Source organism: Musca vetustissima, unplaced genomic scaffold (genome assembly GCF_032173495.1).
Source record: "Musca vetustissima isolate MV318-11 ecotype Yass unplaced genomic scaffold, APGP_CSIRO_Mvet_v1 utg13054, whole genome shotgun sequence".
NCBI lineage: Eukaryota > Metazoa > Arthropoda > Insecta > Diptera > Muscidae > Musca > Musca vetustissima.
In genome coordinates this window covers 371,748-388,691 of record NW_026882742.1, presented here as the reverse complement: position 1 = coordinate 388,691, position 16,944 = coordinate 371,748, and the positions used below count along the sequence as shown (strand labels likewise).

The following is a 16,944-nucleotide window of genomic DNA, read 5'->3' as shown; positions in this document are numbered from 1 at the left end:
TCTAAAAATATGATATGTTACACAAGCCTTCTGTGTGGAATACTTACTTGTTATCCAGATCTCTTATAGATACAACACCTCCCCAAGGCCTTCGGTGTTTAGAAGACATCAGAGATGTCTCCTATACATATAAGAGGTTTAACATGCCATCTATGTATAGAATATTTGATATCGGTATATTTTAAAATTAGAAAATATTGTCCAGATCCTCGATATACAAATGATATATATATATATATATAGATAGACGGCCTTCACATATATATATAGACGGCGCTCTCCATGTATATAAAGACAAATGACCTACCCTAGACCTTTCATAGGCATAAAACCTTACACAGTCCTTCGACTTTTTATACACAAAAAACGTTCTCCGTTCACAAACAACACCTTATACACGTCTCCCAAGAGAGAAGTCCACCTACACACCTTTTATGAACAGAATACCTTTCCAGGCTTGCAGTAGATAGAGGAGCTTCTCCATTTATTTTCTTGCGGATGACCTTCCAGGACTTCTATAGGAAGATTATAAGCCTTCAATGGAAAGAATATCTCTTTCAGAGTTTTTATGGATAGAAGACCTTTTCTAGGTTTTTGAACAGACGAATGACCTTCCCAGGACACCAATAGGCAGAAGGTCTTTTATATGTTTTCCTTTTCTAGTCATAAACAAATCTCCAGATCTTTTATAGACACAAGACCTTATTCTGGTCCTATATAGACAGAAGACCTTCTTAAGTCCTCCTGTGAATATAAAACCATATCCAGGCATTTCATATATAAACCTATTTGTAGAACCTCAGAAGAACACAGAACCTCCCCCAGTTTTTTATAAACAGAGGACATCACAAACTGAGGACATTATCGGAATATTTTATAGCGGAAGACATTTCAGGACTCCTGTATATATAAGAGCTTTTTTCTAGCCGACTATGTAGACAGATAACTGTTTCTAGACCTACTGTAGAAAGGAGCCCTCAGACCTTTTATAGACACAATACCTCTCTCGGGCACTTTATGCCCTTTCAAGACCTTTGGGAAAGGGAGATGGTCTTCCTGTATATATAACACAACATTGTCTCCAGGCCTTTTCTAGATATAAACAAATCTTCAGGTCTTTTTTAAACACAATACCTTATTCTGGGCATATATAGACAGATATATAAATCCTTTTGTTTTTGTGTCTATTCCAGTTTTTTATAAACAGAAGAGATTTTAAGACACATAAAACCCCTGCCATTTATAGATAAACTGACATTATCTTCTCATACAAGCCTCTTATGACTCTTGAAGAGAGAATACGTTCTCAGACCTTTTATAGACATAATACCTCTCCCGATCTTCTACAGAGAAAATAACTATAGACAGAAGGTCCTCTGAAGCCCTTATATGGATGGAGGACCTTACCAAACCCTCCTACATAGAGAGGATCTTCTTCATGTTTTGGCCAATGAGCTTCTGCAAGACTTCTGGAGGTCATTTGCTAGCAAAATCCTCTCTCCAAGTCTTTATAGATAGTCCTTCTATAAAAAATATCCTTGTTTTATATAGCCATAAATCTTCCAACTGATAGAAGTCTTTTGTAAGCCTTCTATGGCTTGTGTAAAATCCCTAGACCTATTATGGATATGACGTTCCCAGGTCTTTTATAAATGGAAGTCCTTTCTGCGAACTTCTACAGTTGGAGGTCGTCTGCACAAAAAGCCTTCATCAAATCTTCCAGAGCTCTTCTGCAGATTATCTCCAGATCTTATGAAGTTCGACGGTTTCTCGAGATATTCTACTGACAGGAGATATTTTCCTGACGGGAGATATTCTCCCGAATATATATATGAACTTCTATGAATGTAATATTATCTCTATGTCTGATATAAATGGAGGATCTTTCTGACTTTGTACATACTATTTATAGACGAAAAGACTTCATAATCGTTTTCATAGATTTACGAACTTCTTCAGATCTCTTTTCGATATAAAAACTTATCCAGCTATTTTAGAAATAGCATACATTCTCTAGATCTTGTATAAATAGAGGACCTCCAATAAATAGATAAACTTCTTCAGGCTTTTTTATGGCGACACTGTTATGGGCAGAATGTGTGGCGTGTTATAGACTTCCAAACCCACTATGAATTGACGATCTTCTTTGGACATGGGATATGTCTTCAATATTTTAAAAACAATTTATAGGCTCAAAAATATTCTCAGGGGATTCCTCGGATATAATAAAGTACAAGCACAAAAAAAATCTGTACATGGAAAACCTTCTACGAATGGATACCTTCCCCTAACTTTATACAGCTAGAAGACAAGAACAGGTTTCTTACATATGGACCACTTTCTTCTGATTATCTAGGGTTAGGATATACTTTCCAAGGCTCCGTTCTATAAAAATAAAAAAAATCAGATATAAGATCTGAAATATCTTATATAGCCAGAAGGCCATCCACAGATTTCCAATAGATATGCTATTTTCTCCTGACTTCCTATGAATAAAGAACAGGCTTGAATATCTTCTCCTCGACATCCATGGATACAATACAAATCCAGCCATTCTGCAAGTAGCAGACATGTTCTTGTATATATAAGAACTTCTTCTTCTATGGGTGGAATGCCTTCCCCTGCCTTTTTACAGCCCCTGCCTTTTTACAGTGCATCCGCACTCCCTATGGATATAATACTTTCTCCTTGACTTCGATGTCCTCTCCTGTTTTCTACAGATATACGAAGATTTTCAATAGCTCCTATAGAAATATTAGACCTCTATAGTTTTTCTAAAAAATAAAAAGTCGACCAATCTCCACACATATCCATTACTTTGCAACTGATTTGTATTCATTTGCTCATTTATCGGTGTTTGTTATGCAAATTCAAAAGAAAGCACACACACATATATACATATATACCTTACAACAAAAAACACCGCTATAACATTGGAAGGAATCAGACATCATGGCCAACACGCCATTAAGTGAGAAAAACAATGGTTCTTGGCTCCAACCAAACCACAAATACTCGAAATGATATGATTACATTATAGAATTTTGTATGTGTGGGTAAGTGTGTGTGTGTGTGTGTTGTGAGATTGTTATTGAAATCTCACAACGGATACAACGTCAAACTTTTCTGTTATCAATATACGATAATACAATACCGAGACATACACATATCCTTACTCTTAGATAGGATGGTTGGATGACACCGTCAAGGAAAATTCTACTTTTCAATGACACCAAACAAATACAACGATACATTTTACAAACACCCATATGAATGGTGGTGGTCCTGCTGCCTGCCATTGATATATGAAAATGCATTTACCATCGTTTATGAAATTTTCAAAACAAAACTTTTTGGATAATTTCTATATGCATGTAGTGGTGGTGGTGGTTGGTAGTTGGAGTACACACCTCACACCTTTTGTTTTAGTTCGCTTCGTGTGCATGCGTTGTTGCAGGTGTGTGTGTGAGTACCTGGCAATGCGTGCAAAAGTGTTGCCTTTTGTTTATAGGAAAAAGTTTATATTTTTTTGTTGTTCGGGAGTTGTTGCACACACAAAAACGTAAGAAGAAGAAATAATTTCATTTAACACTTCATAACAAACACCTGTTGAGTATTGTTGTTGAGTTCGACATGCATGCATGTTCACACGTACATCCATTCTCATACTCAAGGTAGTTTGGAAACAACAGAAAGTTAATTTTGTGTGTGTAGTGTTTTTGAAAAATAATGTTAAAAGAGTTACTCTTTGTGTGAAACTTTTGTTATTCTGCTCCTTAGAGTTCTATTCGCAAACAAGAGTTTTCAGCTTATTCATATTTATTGTCTGTGATTTCGGTTGATTTCATTATTATTAACTTATGGAGTTAAGGAGTAGACTTCTTATATGTAAGAGAAAAGTTTTCAATTCAATTTTGGTTCGATTTGAAAATGAGACGCGAGGGAATATGTTAGAATTGCAAATGAAAGGAGTTAACTGTCTCTTTTTTGAAATAAAACGGTTTTGAGAGTAATTCCCTCCACTATTTGGTGAACATTTTCGAGGTGTTTAAAGGGTACCACAACCATTCTCAATTTCAAATTTCGATTTTCAGCCGGCTGGTAAATAAGGGTACATTATTTTGAAGACTTCTATCGTTGCATATAAGTATTTGTAGACTTCAAGGATAAGAAAGTGAATTTACATAAAAAAACTAGTGAGCGGAGCAGTATAGTCGGGCGGGGCTGTACTTGACCATACCTGGATCCTCATGGAAGTGTAGTAATGGGTTATTAAATAATATCTGAATACGTCAGCACCTGTAAATATTTAAGTGTAGCTCCCACATCCGAGTACATACGACAATATAATTGGTATTAATTTAAAGGCCAACCACTCCTCTTGGATATAGTATCAACTTCTCGGGTCTATGGGGTAAATATATACGCTATCGAATACAAATCTATCATTTTTCAAACAAACAAAAGTCAGGGTCCATTTGACCCGCTACATATTGACCGATCTTTATCAAAACAGGCATGCTTATTCGTTGGGCCATAATTGCGGCCTCTGGAGCGATTAGAAAACCCGACAAAAAATAAGTTTTTGGTCCATTTCATCCCCTAAATATTAAACGATCTTTACAAAAAACAATATCGTATTTAAAAATTATAATTTTTCCAGGCCTTTAACCGACAGACCATCTCCAGGCCTTTTATAAACAAAAAGACTTCATAAAAGTTTTCAGGATTAAAAATCTTCTTCCGATCTCTTTTTGATATAAGAATTTATACAGATATTTTATAGATAGGTTACATTCTCTAGATCTTGTATAAGTAGAGGACCTCCTATAAATAGAAGACCTTCTCCAGGTTTTTTTATGGCGAGACTTTTATATGCAGAAGGTGTGGTGTGTTACAGACTTCCAAACCCACTATGACCTGACGACCATTTCTGGACTTTAGATAACCCTTCAATATATTAAAAATCTTTCACAGGATCTACGGATACAATTTCTAATACACATAAGACCTTATATGGATAGAATACCTTTCCCCAACGTTACATAGTCAGAAGACACTCAAGAGATTTTTTTATATGTAGACAATTGCCTTCAGGCTTTCTATGTATAAAAAAATATTCGTATAGAACGAGAATGAGGGGTCCACTTAAGGATAGAAGACGCTTTCTAGGCGTTTAACAGGTCTTCATAGGTGTTCTGTCTATAAAAGACCTTATTTACAGAATAATACTCATTTTACTGATATAGCAACGTCGTCAAGTCCTCTCTAGTCACAACATATTCTACCGGCCTTTTATAGACACAACTCCTTATCCATCTCTTCTATAGAGAGGAGGCCATCTTCAGGCCTCCTACCATCTCCGGAGATTTTATCATGATCTTTTTTAGGCAGAAGGCCTTTTTAAGACACAGAACCTTCTCCAAGCCTTATATAGACCGACATTCTATCGACTGTCATCTCTTTGACATTCTACATACAAAAATCTTATGTAGAACTCCTATAGACGGTATGCCTTTTCTAGGTCTTCTATAGAAATCAGACCTTTTTCTGTCTTTTATAGTCAGAAGACCCTCAACAGATTTCCTATAAATAAATTATTTTCCCCATACTTCATATGGAAAAATCTGGCACGAATATTTTATCTCGGACTTTCATGGACACAGTATAACTCCTGGTCTTCTAAAAAAATCGAATATTCTTCAAAATAAGCCCTTAAATGGGTTGAATACCTTCTACAGTCCCTGTATTTGTTTGTTTTGAGATGACCTTCTCCTGCCTTATATATCCAGAATATCCACAACAAATTTCCTATAGATAGCATATTTTCTTCTGGCTTTCATGGTTAAGGGAGGCTCCAGTATCTTCTCCAGGATTTCCACAAATAGAATATAACTCCAGTCTTTTTATAAAACTCAAAAATTGTTCTCTATATGACCTTCAAAGGGTTGAATATATTCTCCTGTCCCCTTCTCCTGCCTTATATATCCAGAAGATCCTCAACAAATTTCCTATAGAAAGGCTATTTTCTCCAGACTTCCTATGGATAAATCAGACACGATTTTTTTCTTCAGGATTTTCACGTTCCTATTTCGAAGCTCTTTTAATGTGTGGATTTTTTGAAGAATATTTTTCAAGGCTCTTTTAAAGAATATTTTGCGAAGGGTTCTAAGGGCGCCTGAAATTATAGAATGCTGACCTTTTCTAGATCTTCTACAGACCAATGACCTTTTCCATAGTTTCTATAGACAGAAGAGTTTGGCGGTGCTGCTTCTACTGAATGCCTTTCCGAGTCCTTCTATCGAATAGAAAGAAGTACAAATGTCGTTAAATGTGGTAAACCCGAAATTTGTATGTCCCTCATCCTGAGTTGGACTATTGAAATACCCAAAATCATTGGGATTTGTTTACATTGTCTTCTCCAGTTTTTCTATAGATATACGAAGATATATTAAACTATAGAAGGGAGGCCTTTGCTAGCCCTTCTACAGACAGGTGTCCGTTTTCATGTCTTTTTATGAACAGAAGGCTTTGTAGAGCTTCTCCAGGTCTTCTATTTACAGATTACCTTCTCCACGTTCTTCTAGAGATAGGGGAATTTCTTCGACTTTTCTGTAGATATAAAGCCTTTCCGATAAAAGGACTCATATCTAATAGAAACAAAAAAATAGTCATAAAGTGTGGTCGCGTCGATATTTTGCCCCACTGTTCCTTTATTCTTTTCCAATTTTTTGTCTAGTTGATTTGAACTTGACTTTTGTGTTACTGACAAACAAATTTACAAATATATTCCTATAAATATTTTTTTTAAATATATTTTAATATCGATGTATTGGGTTTTGCTAACTGTAACCGTATTATTATCAGCTATAACAATCCCAACAGGATCCGAATTATTGGATCTGTCGAATTCAAACTCAAATTGTCAATGTCGAGATTGTGAATGCTCCAAAAGGCAAAAGAAAGCCGAAATTGATTTTGATTTTTCTGGTGATGTCACTAGGAATGCCCTACTTCGAAAGCGTCGTAAAAACATTGAGGAATTACTGAGAAATTTCCATATAAATTTGGAAAATGAAAAGAAAGCTGCTCAGGAAATTCGAGATGTAAACGCAGCTAAAGGGCATGACAAGGGTGTGTCGAGGAATTTCTCGAGATCTACAGAAAATGGAAAATATTTGGAAGAAAATACAGAAAAGAAATCCGCAAGACCCAAGGGATCACCTAAGGCTAACGTATCAAAGCAGAAGGATAATAAGTCTGGTACTCAACATAAAATAAAGCCCAGAGAAAGAGCAACTATTAACACAAAGAAGATCCCTGATCATAATACCAATCATAATAATGTGTCGAATAAAGGCAAAGGAGGGAAGTCTACATATGGCAAGGAATTGGACCTTAGATACCATAATAATGACAAATTATCTGATAAATATCCTCATCACTTTACTCGATCTAATATTAAGAGTAAAGAAAAACAAAAGGTCAATTCAAAGGAGAGGAAACAAGAAAATATTAAAAGCAATCCCCAAAAATTAGGAGATCAACTGCATGCGTCCCCTGGCCCTGAAATCGCAAATTACAAGAATGATAGAGAAACTCAAGATGAAAATGTGTATGAATCGAGCGATTATGAGGATTATAATTATGATATCCAAGATCTAGAACATTGTAAAGATATGGAACCATTATATCAGAATGCCTGCTATAATGAATTACAAACTGCGAAACATACCTCGAAAGCCATTGACAACAGTATTTCAAATAATTTCAAAAATCCGCCAAAAGAAAACTTTCCAAAACCATCGGACACTAAACTTTCTAATGAACTCTCTGAAGATTATCCACTGGAGGAGGTTCCTTTACAAGAGCTTCCCTTAAAAGAGGAATCCTTATCAGAACTACTTTCGCCAGAGGTTCCCTTAAAAGATGTGACCTACAGTAACCTCCATTCATCCCATAACAATGAATTACAATTAAAGAAAAATAATCTCTCCGACGAAGCCAACTATAAATTATCGAAAATTGAACAAGAATCGGCTGAAACAAATAACAACAATTCGAATAGTTTTTGGCGCTGGCCCTGGAGTGCTGAAAAACGTTCTTCGGATTTTAATGCAATGGATGAAATTAAATTGAAAACAAGTAATCGGTTAATGGCCAAAGGTTATGGTCCCTCATTGCCGAGTTATTCGTTAGGAGAGAATCTTAGAGAGTTACGGATTGATAATTTATTGAAGTCCCAAGAGGAGGGTATTTTGAAGAATGGGATGAATTGTCAGGAAGAGGGTGTGAATGATGACAATTTAAATGACTTTAAAATTGAGGAAGATGCTGTGGATTGGAATCCTGGCAATGTGGTAGAGAAATGGAATCACATTCGTAGAAAGAGATCAATTGATGAGTCGGAAGAGCAGGAACTGTCAACTCTAAGGAATGAAGGTAATTGACGAAACTATAATTATTCTGAAAAAAGACAAATTAGCATAAGCAAAGCGGGTAATTTAATTTTTATTAATATTATGGAAATTTTTACACTACCCATTATTTTTTCATATCCAGGTCGTATACGTTCTGACAACAATCATACGACACAGGATCCCCTACTTAATATACAAACAGCCGCATAATTATTTTTTTTTATTATTTCCCACTGAATGAAAATTTTAATTACTTCCTTTTTTTATTACACAAAGGTCCTACATACGCGAAGTTTTTCCCTGAATTGAATATTGTCTCCTAACAGACGTCGCCTTTTCGAAGGAACATTAAAATATGGGAACTATATCTAAATCTGAATCGATTTTCTCGAAACTTAGCACAAATCATCCTAGACTTTATTAAGTACGCTATGCCAAATTTCGTGCAAATCGAAAGATATATAGGGACTTGGGTGCACCATTTACATAAAATCGGAGGAAAATATATATGGGAACTATATCTAAATCTGAACCGATTTTCACGTAACTTAGCACATATCATTCTAGACTCAGTTCAGTACGCTATGCCGAATTTCGTGCCAATCGAAAGATATATTGGAACTTTGTTGCACCATTTACTTTAAATCGGACGAAAATATATATGGGAGCTATATCTAAATTTGAACCGATTTTCACGAAACTTAGCACACGTCATTCTAGACCCAATTTAGTACGCTATGCCAAATTTCGTGCAAATCGAAAGATATATAGGGACCTTGAAGCACCATTTACTTTAAATCGGTCGAAAATATATGGGAGCTATATGTAAATCTGAAGCGATTTTCACAAATCATAGCATATATCATTCTATACTCCGTTCAGACCGCTATGTTAAATTTCGTGCAAATCGAAAGATATATAGGGACTTTGGTGTACCATTTACATTAAATCGGACGAACCTATATATGAGCGCTATATCTAAATCTGAAGCGATTTTTGCGAAACTTAGCACATATCATTCTAGACTCAGTTCAGTACGCTATGCCAAATTTCGTGCCAATCGAAATATATACAGGGAATTTGATGCACCATTTACATAAAATCGGACGAAGATATATGGGAGCTATATCTAAATCTGAACCGATTTTTCCCAATTTCAATAGGGTTCGTCCTTGGGTAAAACAAATGGGCTTTGCCAAATTTCATCAAATTCGAATCATAATTGCGACCTGTACGTTGTTTACAATTTAACATGGACAGACTGACGGACGGACATGCAAAAATCGACTTAGAAAGCGATTCTATACAAGCTCTCAAAAGGAACCATGTATCAATCTCCTTTCTCTTTGCCTGTTACCAATATAGACATAATACCCTGTACCACAGTGTGGTGAAAGACGAAATTAGTGAAATGAGCTGATCTCACAAAAGAACGAGATCACAAGAAGGAACTATGGGAACTAAAGAACTAAATCTAGTTCTTATCGTTCCTTTAGCAGAATAGTTCCAATGAAATAGTTCGTTCCGGAACTACCCAACTCTAGTCCTGTCCTGTTTTAGTTGTTCCGAATGTCCACATGGCGTTCTATATACATTCTGGTATCATAGAACGAATTCCTTTCGGTGTGGATGTTTGTAATAATTAGATCCTCTTTTCTGGTATACTATAAGAAGAGCTTTTATACGAATGTTCTATAAGAAGATCCAATGGTATTCTATAAGAAAATCTTCTGGTCTTTAAAAAAAGTTAGCTTTATCTTTAAGACTATTTGGTCTTCTATAAAAATTACAAGTTCCATTATAAATATTTATGTTATGATATATCGAACATTGGCCAGTTAATTACGGGTTATATTTACCTTTCTAAAATGCTGTACAATTCGAGAGAACTATTGAACCAACTGTTACCTAAATCTAAAATTCGTTGTACATGATAATAATTCCAACAGGAGGTAATCGATTTGACCTCTACATCGATTTGGCCCCTACAAAAGATTCCTTGTAAAAATAGTACCCGATTTGATCCAAAAGAAGATCCAAACTTCAAAATTATGTCTTTTTATTAAATGGATACTACGTCGTATACGTTCTGTCGGTAATCATACGCATCGTAGTTCGCAGGTTTTAAACCAAATACGCACTGAAAACTATTTCAAAACTTTAAATAGAATGAATATATAACCAAGAAACTTAGCCCGATAAATGCTGAGCAGTTTTTCAAGAAATGTGGATTCCTAAGATCCATGGTCCCAAATTTTTGTGGTTTACAAATTTTCATCTCCGCTATTTGAACATTTTTACTTTTTGAGTATAATTTATCAATATTTTTTTCAATACTTTAACTTTTTTATACCTTACAGAAAACTATCAGCAAAAACATCATATCACCAAACGTGATGGTTTTTACTATAAAGAAAATCCAGATCAAAACTTCGAAAATATCAATTATGAAGATTTAGAAGAAGCACAGAACGGTCTAGCGAGAATTTCCAATACCAAAAATAATCCTAACAGGCGTTTCAAGACGAAGGAATCGCCTCAATATAATAAATATGTCAGACGGTCACCAGGCTATCGTTCAATAAATAATAAAACCGAAAAAGCTCCCAGGAAAATCAAAGGGGAAGGTAACTCTAAAGATTTCGGTGGAAATCGAAAATACAAAAGCCATGAACCTTACTATAAAGATTTGAAGGGAAATCGAAAATATAATTCTTTAATGAAACCCGACGAAGGAATGAGTACCAAAGAAACATATGAGAATTTAAATCGCAAAGATTCTCTGCGAAGAATAAGACTTCATCATGGCCACCAGAGGAAAAACTCGAGACCAAGACCAGGTACTCGGAAACCGTTTAGTCAGAGCAGGGAAACCCTTGTTAATAATCCATTGACATCTGTTATGAATCCACATGATGTCAATTTAAAGGATAATGTCTGGCCTACACATTTATATGATCACAATCCGAATCTGAGAGCCTGGTTGGATGCCCTGACCAAAGATAATATAACGGATTTAAAAACAACTGATGATCCCGATAAATTGGAACTACACTTACACAATGATCTACTCAATTGTACCACCTATGCAGGATTAGATGAGTTTTTAAAATCCCTACCCAAAAATACAACTGAAAGTACCCCAAATTCCAATGATATGGAAGAAATTGATATGGATTTTACAACAGTGGAAATTGATGAGTTCCCTACGGAAAATCCAAATTCAGAAAATGTTACCGATTTATATACGGATACTTATGAGGAGAATACCACAGAAGATTTAGAAGAACCTGAGGATTACTTTACCGAAAGTGAAATGGAAAATACAACAGCATGTGTGGAAGTAACAACCAGAAATTGGTTGGATTTTGAGAACACAACGGAAGATGGTGCAGATTATGAGATTCCTGAAAATAATACTGACGATTATGAGTGGTCAGCTATTACTCAGGACCCAGATTTAAATAATTCGGCTATTGAAAATCCGGATGTTAAATGGAATATTAATATCAATGCCCAGGTTCATGGAAATGCAAAAAATAAGAGTTATATGGGAAATGGTACCATACTACTAAATTCCGGGTTTGGTGAGGATGATCGTTACAGAAGACATACGCCGAAGAAAATTGATAGTTCAAGAGGAAATTGGCGGAACAATTTAGCAAATGAAGAACAACATGAAAGGTATGTTGTAAGAATTTTAAATGGATCGATCAGAGATATAGTAAAATTTATCAGCATATAGGGACGTATACGTTGTGTCGGTACTCATACGTATCATAGTACTTTACTATAATGAAGGTTGTCTTAGATTCTATATTGTATTAATACCGGGTCAACCATGTGGCGTAAACGTTTTGACGATAATCATTCTCAAGCTCCATAAATCCAGTCTTTTTTAAATAAAATACCCCCTTATTTGTCTATTTTAACCTACAACATTACTCCTCTATCCCTTCACCTTATAGACCCTCTGACGATGACTCCTCTGATATAACATCCGGTAAATTATCAGCAAATATTGTGCAAAAAATATTTCGAACGGTGCGAGAACATCCAAAATTGAAAATTCTATGGCCAAGTTTGCAGCGTAATAAGCTTGCTCAGAGACCAGAAATGCCGAACTTTTATACTATTCGCAATAAGGTATGCTACTCATTTTAAAAAATTTCTCATCATCGAAATAATTTTTATCTTCTTCGTTATCGACAGGATAGCGAACAACAATTGCAACAAAGTGAACAACTGATGAAGCAAGCTCTCAATACACTAAATGATCTTATCGATCAACAGGTTTACTCGCGTAGCTGCCTGCCTTTGAGACCAGATTTACAAAAATTCTATGAACAAATTTTAAAGACCCAAGATGAGCGGAACAAGTATCGTAAAAAACGTGAGAATGATAAGAAAATTGTGAAACGACAAAGTAGTAAAAATAAAATATCACAGGGCAGCAGCTATGAGAATTCGAACGAAAAATCTGATGAAAATAGAAAAGATTCCCCGGGGAATAAAGCTGAAAAGAAATCATCCATTGGTGTCAGGAACCTTTTGAGATTATATGAAGGAGATGATGTGAGAAGTGCAAGTGATCAATTGGAAGCTTTACGTGAAATGCAAGAAAGGGAAGCAAAAGAAAGAAGAAAACATATCCAGGAGAAATATAGGAAAGATGGTTCGAATGATGCTCTAAAAATTTTGGAGCAATATTATAGTCCGGAATATTCGAAGTTGCAGAAGGCATGTGAGTCTTATAGGGAGTTGGGATGAGAATATGGATAGAGATGAGAGCACTAATTTTTATTATGATTATTTCTGAGAGTTTTATTTAATATTTACATTATGAAAATATAATTTTATTCTATATATTTAATTTTAAAAACAGCGTATTTTAATTAACAAATATTAATATTAAAAAAAATGCACAAGAATATATGGATCCTTTTTTATGATTTTTTTCGACTGACATATATTTAAGTCTGTGACGGAACATGTTGTAACTATTTATCCTGATATTTGTAGTCAATTTTGTACACTCCAGTATATATCAGACTTACAAAATCTGATTTCCATTGGCAAACCTTATTTAAGAATATTTCAAATGTATCTAAACTTGAAAATTACAATTTTCGTTTGTCGTATACGTATTGTCGGTCATCATACGCACCTTAGTACATATGCTTTAAATTGAATACATATTGAATTTACATTGAACATATTAGTTCGAATACATACATCATCACTTCACGCTGTCAATGCTAACAGAACTATGGCCTCAATATTTTATAATTTTTCCCGATATGTCCCATTTGCAATACCAAACATCCTAAAAGTACCGGCAATGTCTGCGTAAAATTTCAGAGTTCTATTTGGAATATTGGTCTTTATGGATGGATTTGAACAGACCGGCGGGCTGAAAGACGGACATGAATAATGACTCAAAAGTACTGAAAACGGGTCGGTACCATTTTTTGGATCTAAACCAAAATTTTCTGCAAGAACTCGAAATGCCAGATTAGTCTCTTTAGGGGATAAGTTGCGACTATAATGACCTATATCGAACATTTTCTGCGAGTGGCTCACTAACAATTCACTACGGCCAAATTATAGTCACTTCGCTTAAAAAAAACCTTAAATTGGGTTGGACCTGTGTATGGAACCTATGCCTACAAATATATTTTGTACCCCCCATATTGTAAATTTGTGTCTACCATTATCCTACCAGAAAGCTATTCTGGGGGTTGAAAGGGTATAAAATGATCGACCATTTCCGAATTTTATAGCCTCTACATTTTTTGCTGATTTGATTCGGACTTCCCAACATATATTTGAAAACAGCAGCCGAACTTTGTAATTGTATATGAGGTGGGTGGAGGTATGGTGCAGAGAGAAGACAGAAAATTATGAGTAAAAATGATCTACTTCGATTCGATCAGGAGGTTGTTTTTTATAGTCGAACAGAAGACCAGGAGATTTTTTTTTTATAAAAGAGCTTCTGATCGATTAGAATAAAGCTGGTTGGTTTATTTAAAAGAATATTCTAAAGAATGCCGTCTGGCATAGTCTTCATGAAAAACTACTAGAAAATGACTTTCAGGTCTTTTAGAAGAGACTTGCTTTCTTCAACCTTCAGCTCTTTTAATAATAAGACCTATAGCTCTTCTAATAATATGACCTTCAGTTCTTCTAAAATCATACTTTCAGCTTTTCTAATAAGAAGACCGTCAGCTCGTCTAATAAGGAGACCTTAAGCGCTTTTAATAAGAAGACCTTAAGCTCTTCTCATAACAAGACCTTTAGCATTTCTAATAAGAAGGCCTTTAGCTTTTCTAACAAGAAGACCTTCAGCTCTTCTAATAAGAAGACCTTAAGCTCTTCCAAAAAGAAGACATTCAGCTCATCAAATAATAGGAACTTTAGCTCTTCTAATAAGAAATCTTAAATTCTATTAATAAGCAGACTTTCAGCTCTTCTAATAAGAAGACCTTAAGCTCTTCTAATAAGAAAATCTTGAGCTCTTCTGATAAGAAGACCTTAAGCTCTTCTAATAAGAAGACCTTAAGCTCTTCTAATAAGAAGACCTTAAGCTCTTCTAATAAGAAGACCTTAAGCTCTTCTAATGAGAAGGCCTTAAGCTCTTCTAATGAGAAGACCTTAAGCTCTTCTAATTAGAAGACTTTAAGCTCTTCTAATAAGAAGACCTTCAGCTCTTCTAATAAGAAGACCTTCAGCTCTTCTAATAAGAAGACCTTTAGCTCTTCTAATAAGAAGACCTTAAGCTCTTCTAATAAGAAGACCTTTAGCTCTTCTACGAAGAAGACCTTTAGCTCTTCTACGAAGAAGACCTTTAGCTCTTCTAATAAGAAGACCTTTATTTTATTATTATTATTTCATTTCTTTATTCATAATACAAAAGCCTCCTGGGCCTATTTACTGTATTAATAGTATTATTAAAAACCTGATAGTTTAAAATTCATTTTTATTTACAACATTGGCTCCCCAGCCTAATTTACTTTAACAGTAATATTATTTAAAAAAACATACAAATGTCCATTAGCAACGTACGTAGTACGAAGATCATAAAACACGAATGAACTAATTCTCTGAAAGATTTAAATGCAGTTTAAGTTTTAAACGAAACGCATTATTCGAATGCGAAAAAATTCGCAATACAATAGGTAGGTAGTTCCAAAACCTCGCAACACGAACAACATACGATTTCTCATATAAGGAGCTATGAATTAAAGGTATATTAATCTGTGGGTTTCTGCTAGAATGTGAAAATGTAAACAACGCACGTAACGACCTAGGTATACCAGTTTTAATAATTCTATAAAAATAAAAAGTATTACGAAAATCGACAAATTTGCGAAACGAGGTGCCTAAAAAGTTAACAACAAACTCTGATATATGCTCACGAAATCTTACATTATAAACAAATCTAGCAATCATATTTATAATTTGCTGTAACTTATGAAAATTATATTCCGAAGTTCCAGATATAACTTCCAATACATACAACACATGTGGCATCATCAGTGAACAGGCAATTTTCGTCCTAACATGCAAAGGTAGATAAATACTGGTGGAATACAATTTACGTAACACTGAATAAATTTTACTGTGTATACTGTCAATATGGGATCCAAAATTTAACTTGTTATCCAAGATAACACCTAAACACTTGTGTTTCTCAACAACGTCAATACTTGAATTACCTATACATATCCCAAGATCTTGAACATGAGAACCAAACATAATAATTTTTGTTTTCAGTGGGTTTATTTGTAAACAGTTAGCGTTGGTCCATCTCAGTAAATTCCCCAAACAAGAATTCATTGCCTCTTTTAAATAATCAATGGAATTTGTTTCAGATTTGAATAAAAGCATAACGTCATCAGCAAATATAAACAATGAGCATACATCAAGATTAATATATTCTGGCAAATCATTTATGTATAGAAAAAACAGCAAGGGGCCCAAGACCGAACCTTGAGGTACCCCTGAAGAAAGAAAAGCACTCCCAGATCTAACACCACCCATCTCAACATATTGTGATCTACCGCTAACATACGACATTATCATTTTGCAGGCTGAAAAGGAAAAATTGAATTGATTTTTAAGTTTATATATAAGCGTACTATAGGAAATCGAATTAAAAGCCTTGGATATATCCAATGAAATAAGTGAGCACATTTGCTTATTATTAAGATCACTCCTGATAGATTCTGTTAGGTGTAACAGCAGAGAAGTTGTGCTCCGGCCACGTCGAAATGCATGCTGCCCATCAAAAATTTCGGAATTAGTGTGCGATAGAATTTGGTCTTTTAATATATGTTCACAAATTTTCGACAATGTCGGGAGTATTGAGATTGGTCGTAAGTCCTCAGGACCCCGGACTATAGTAGATTTAGGAATTGGTACAACTCGAGCCATTTTCCATAACAGTGGAAAATTTGAGGTAGTTAAAATTGTATTTATTAAGTCCAAAATCAAATGAGAGGTATGAGGCCAAATTAGTTTC

At 34.8% G+C, this 16,944-nt stretch overlaps 1 protein-coding gene across 1 annotated transcript; it reads left to right on the top strand.

Moving 5' to 3' along the window:
- Positions 1-6,827: 6,827 nt before the first annotated feature.
- LOC133329415 (homeobox protein 2) lies at positions 6,828-13,190 on the top strand. The gene is made up of 4 exons (XM_061537887.1): positions 6,828-8,442; positions 10,781-12,104; positions 12,389-12,566; positions 12,633-13,190. Exons 1-4 carry the CDS (start codon positions 6,828-6,830, stop codon positions 13,188-13,190), a joined length of 3,675 nt encoding a protein of 1,224 aa, XP_061393871.1.
- Positions 13,191-16,944: the final 3,754 nt, after the last annotated feature.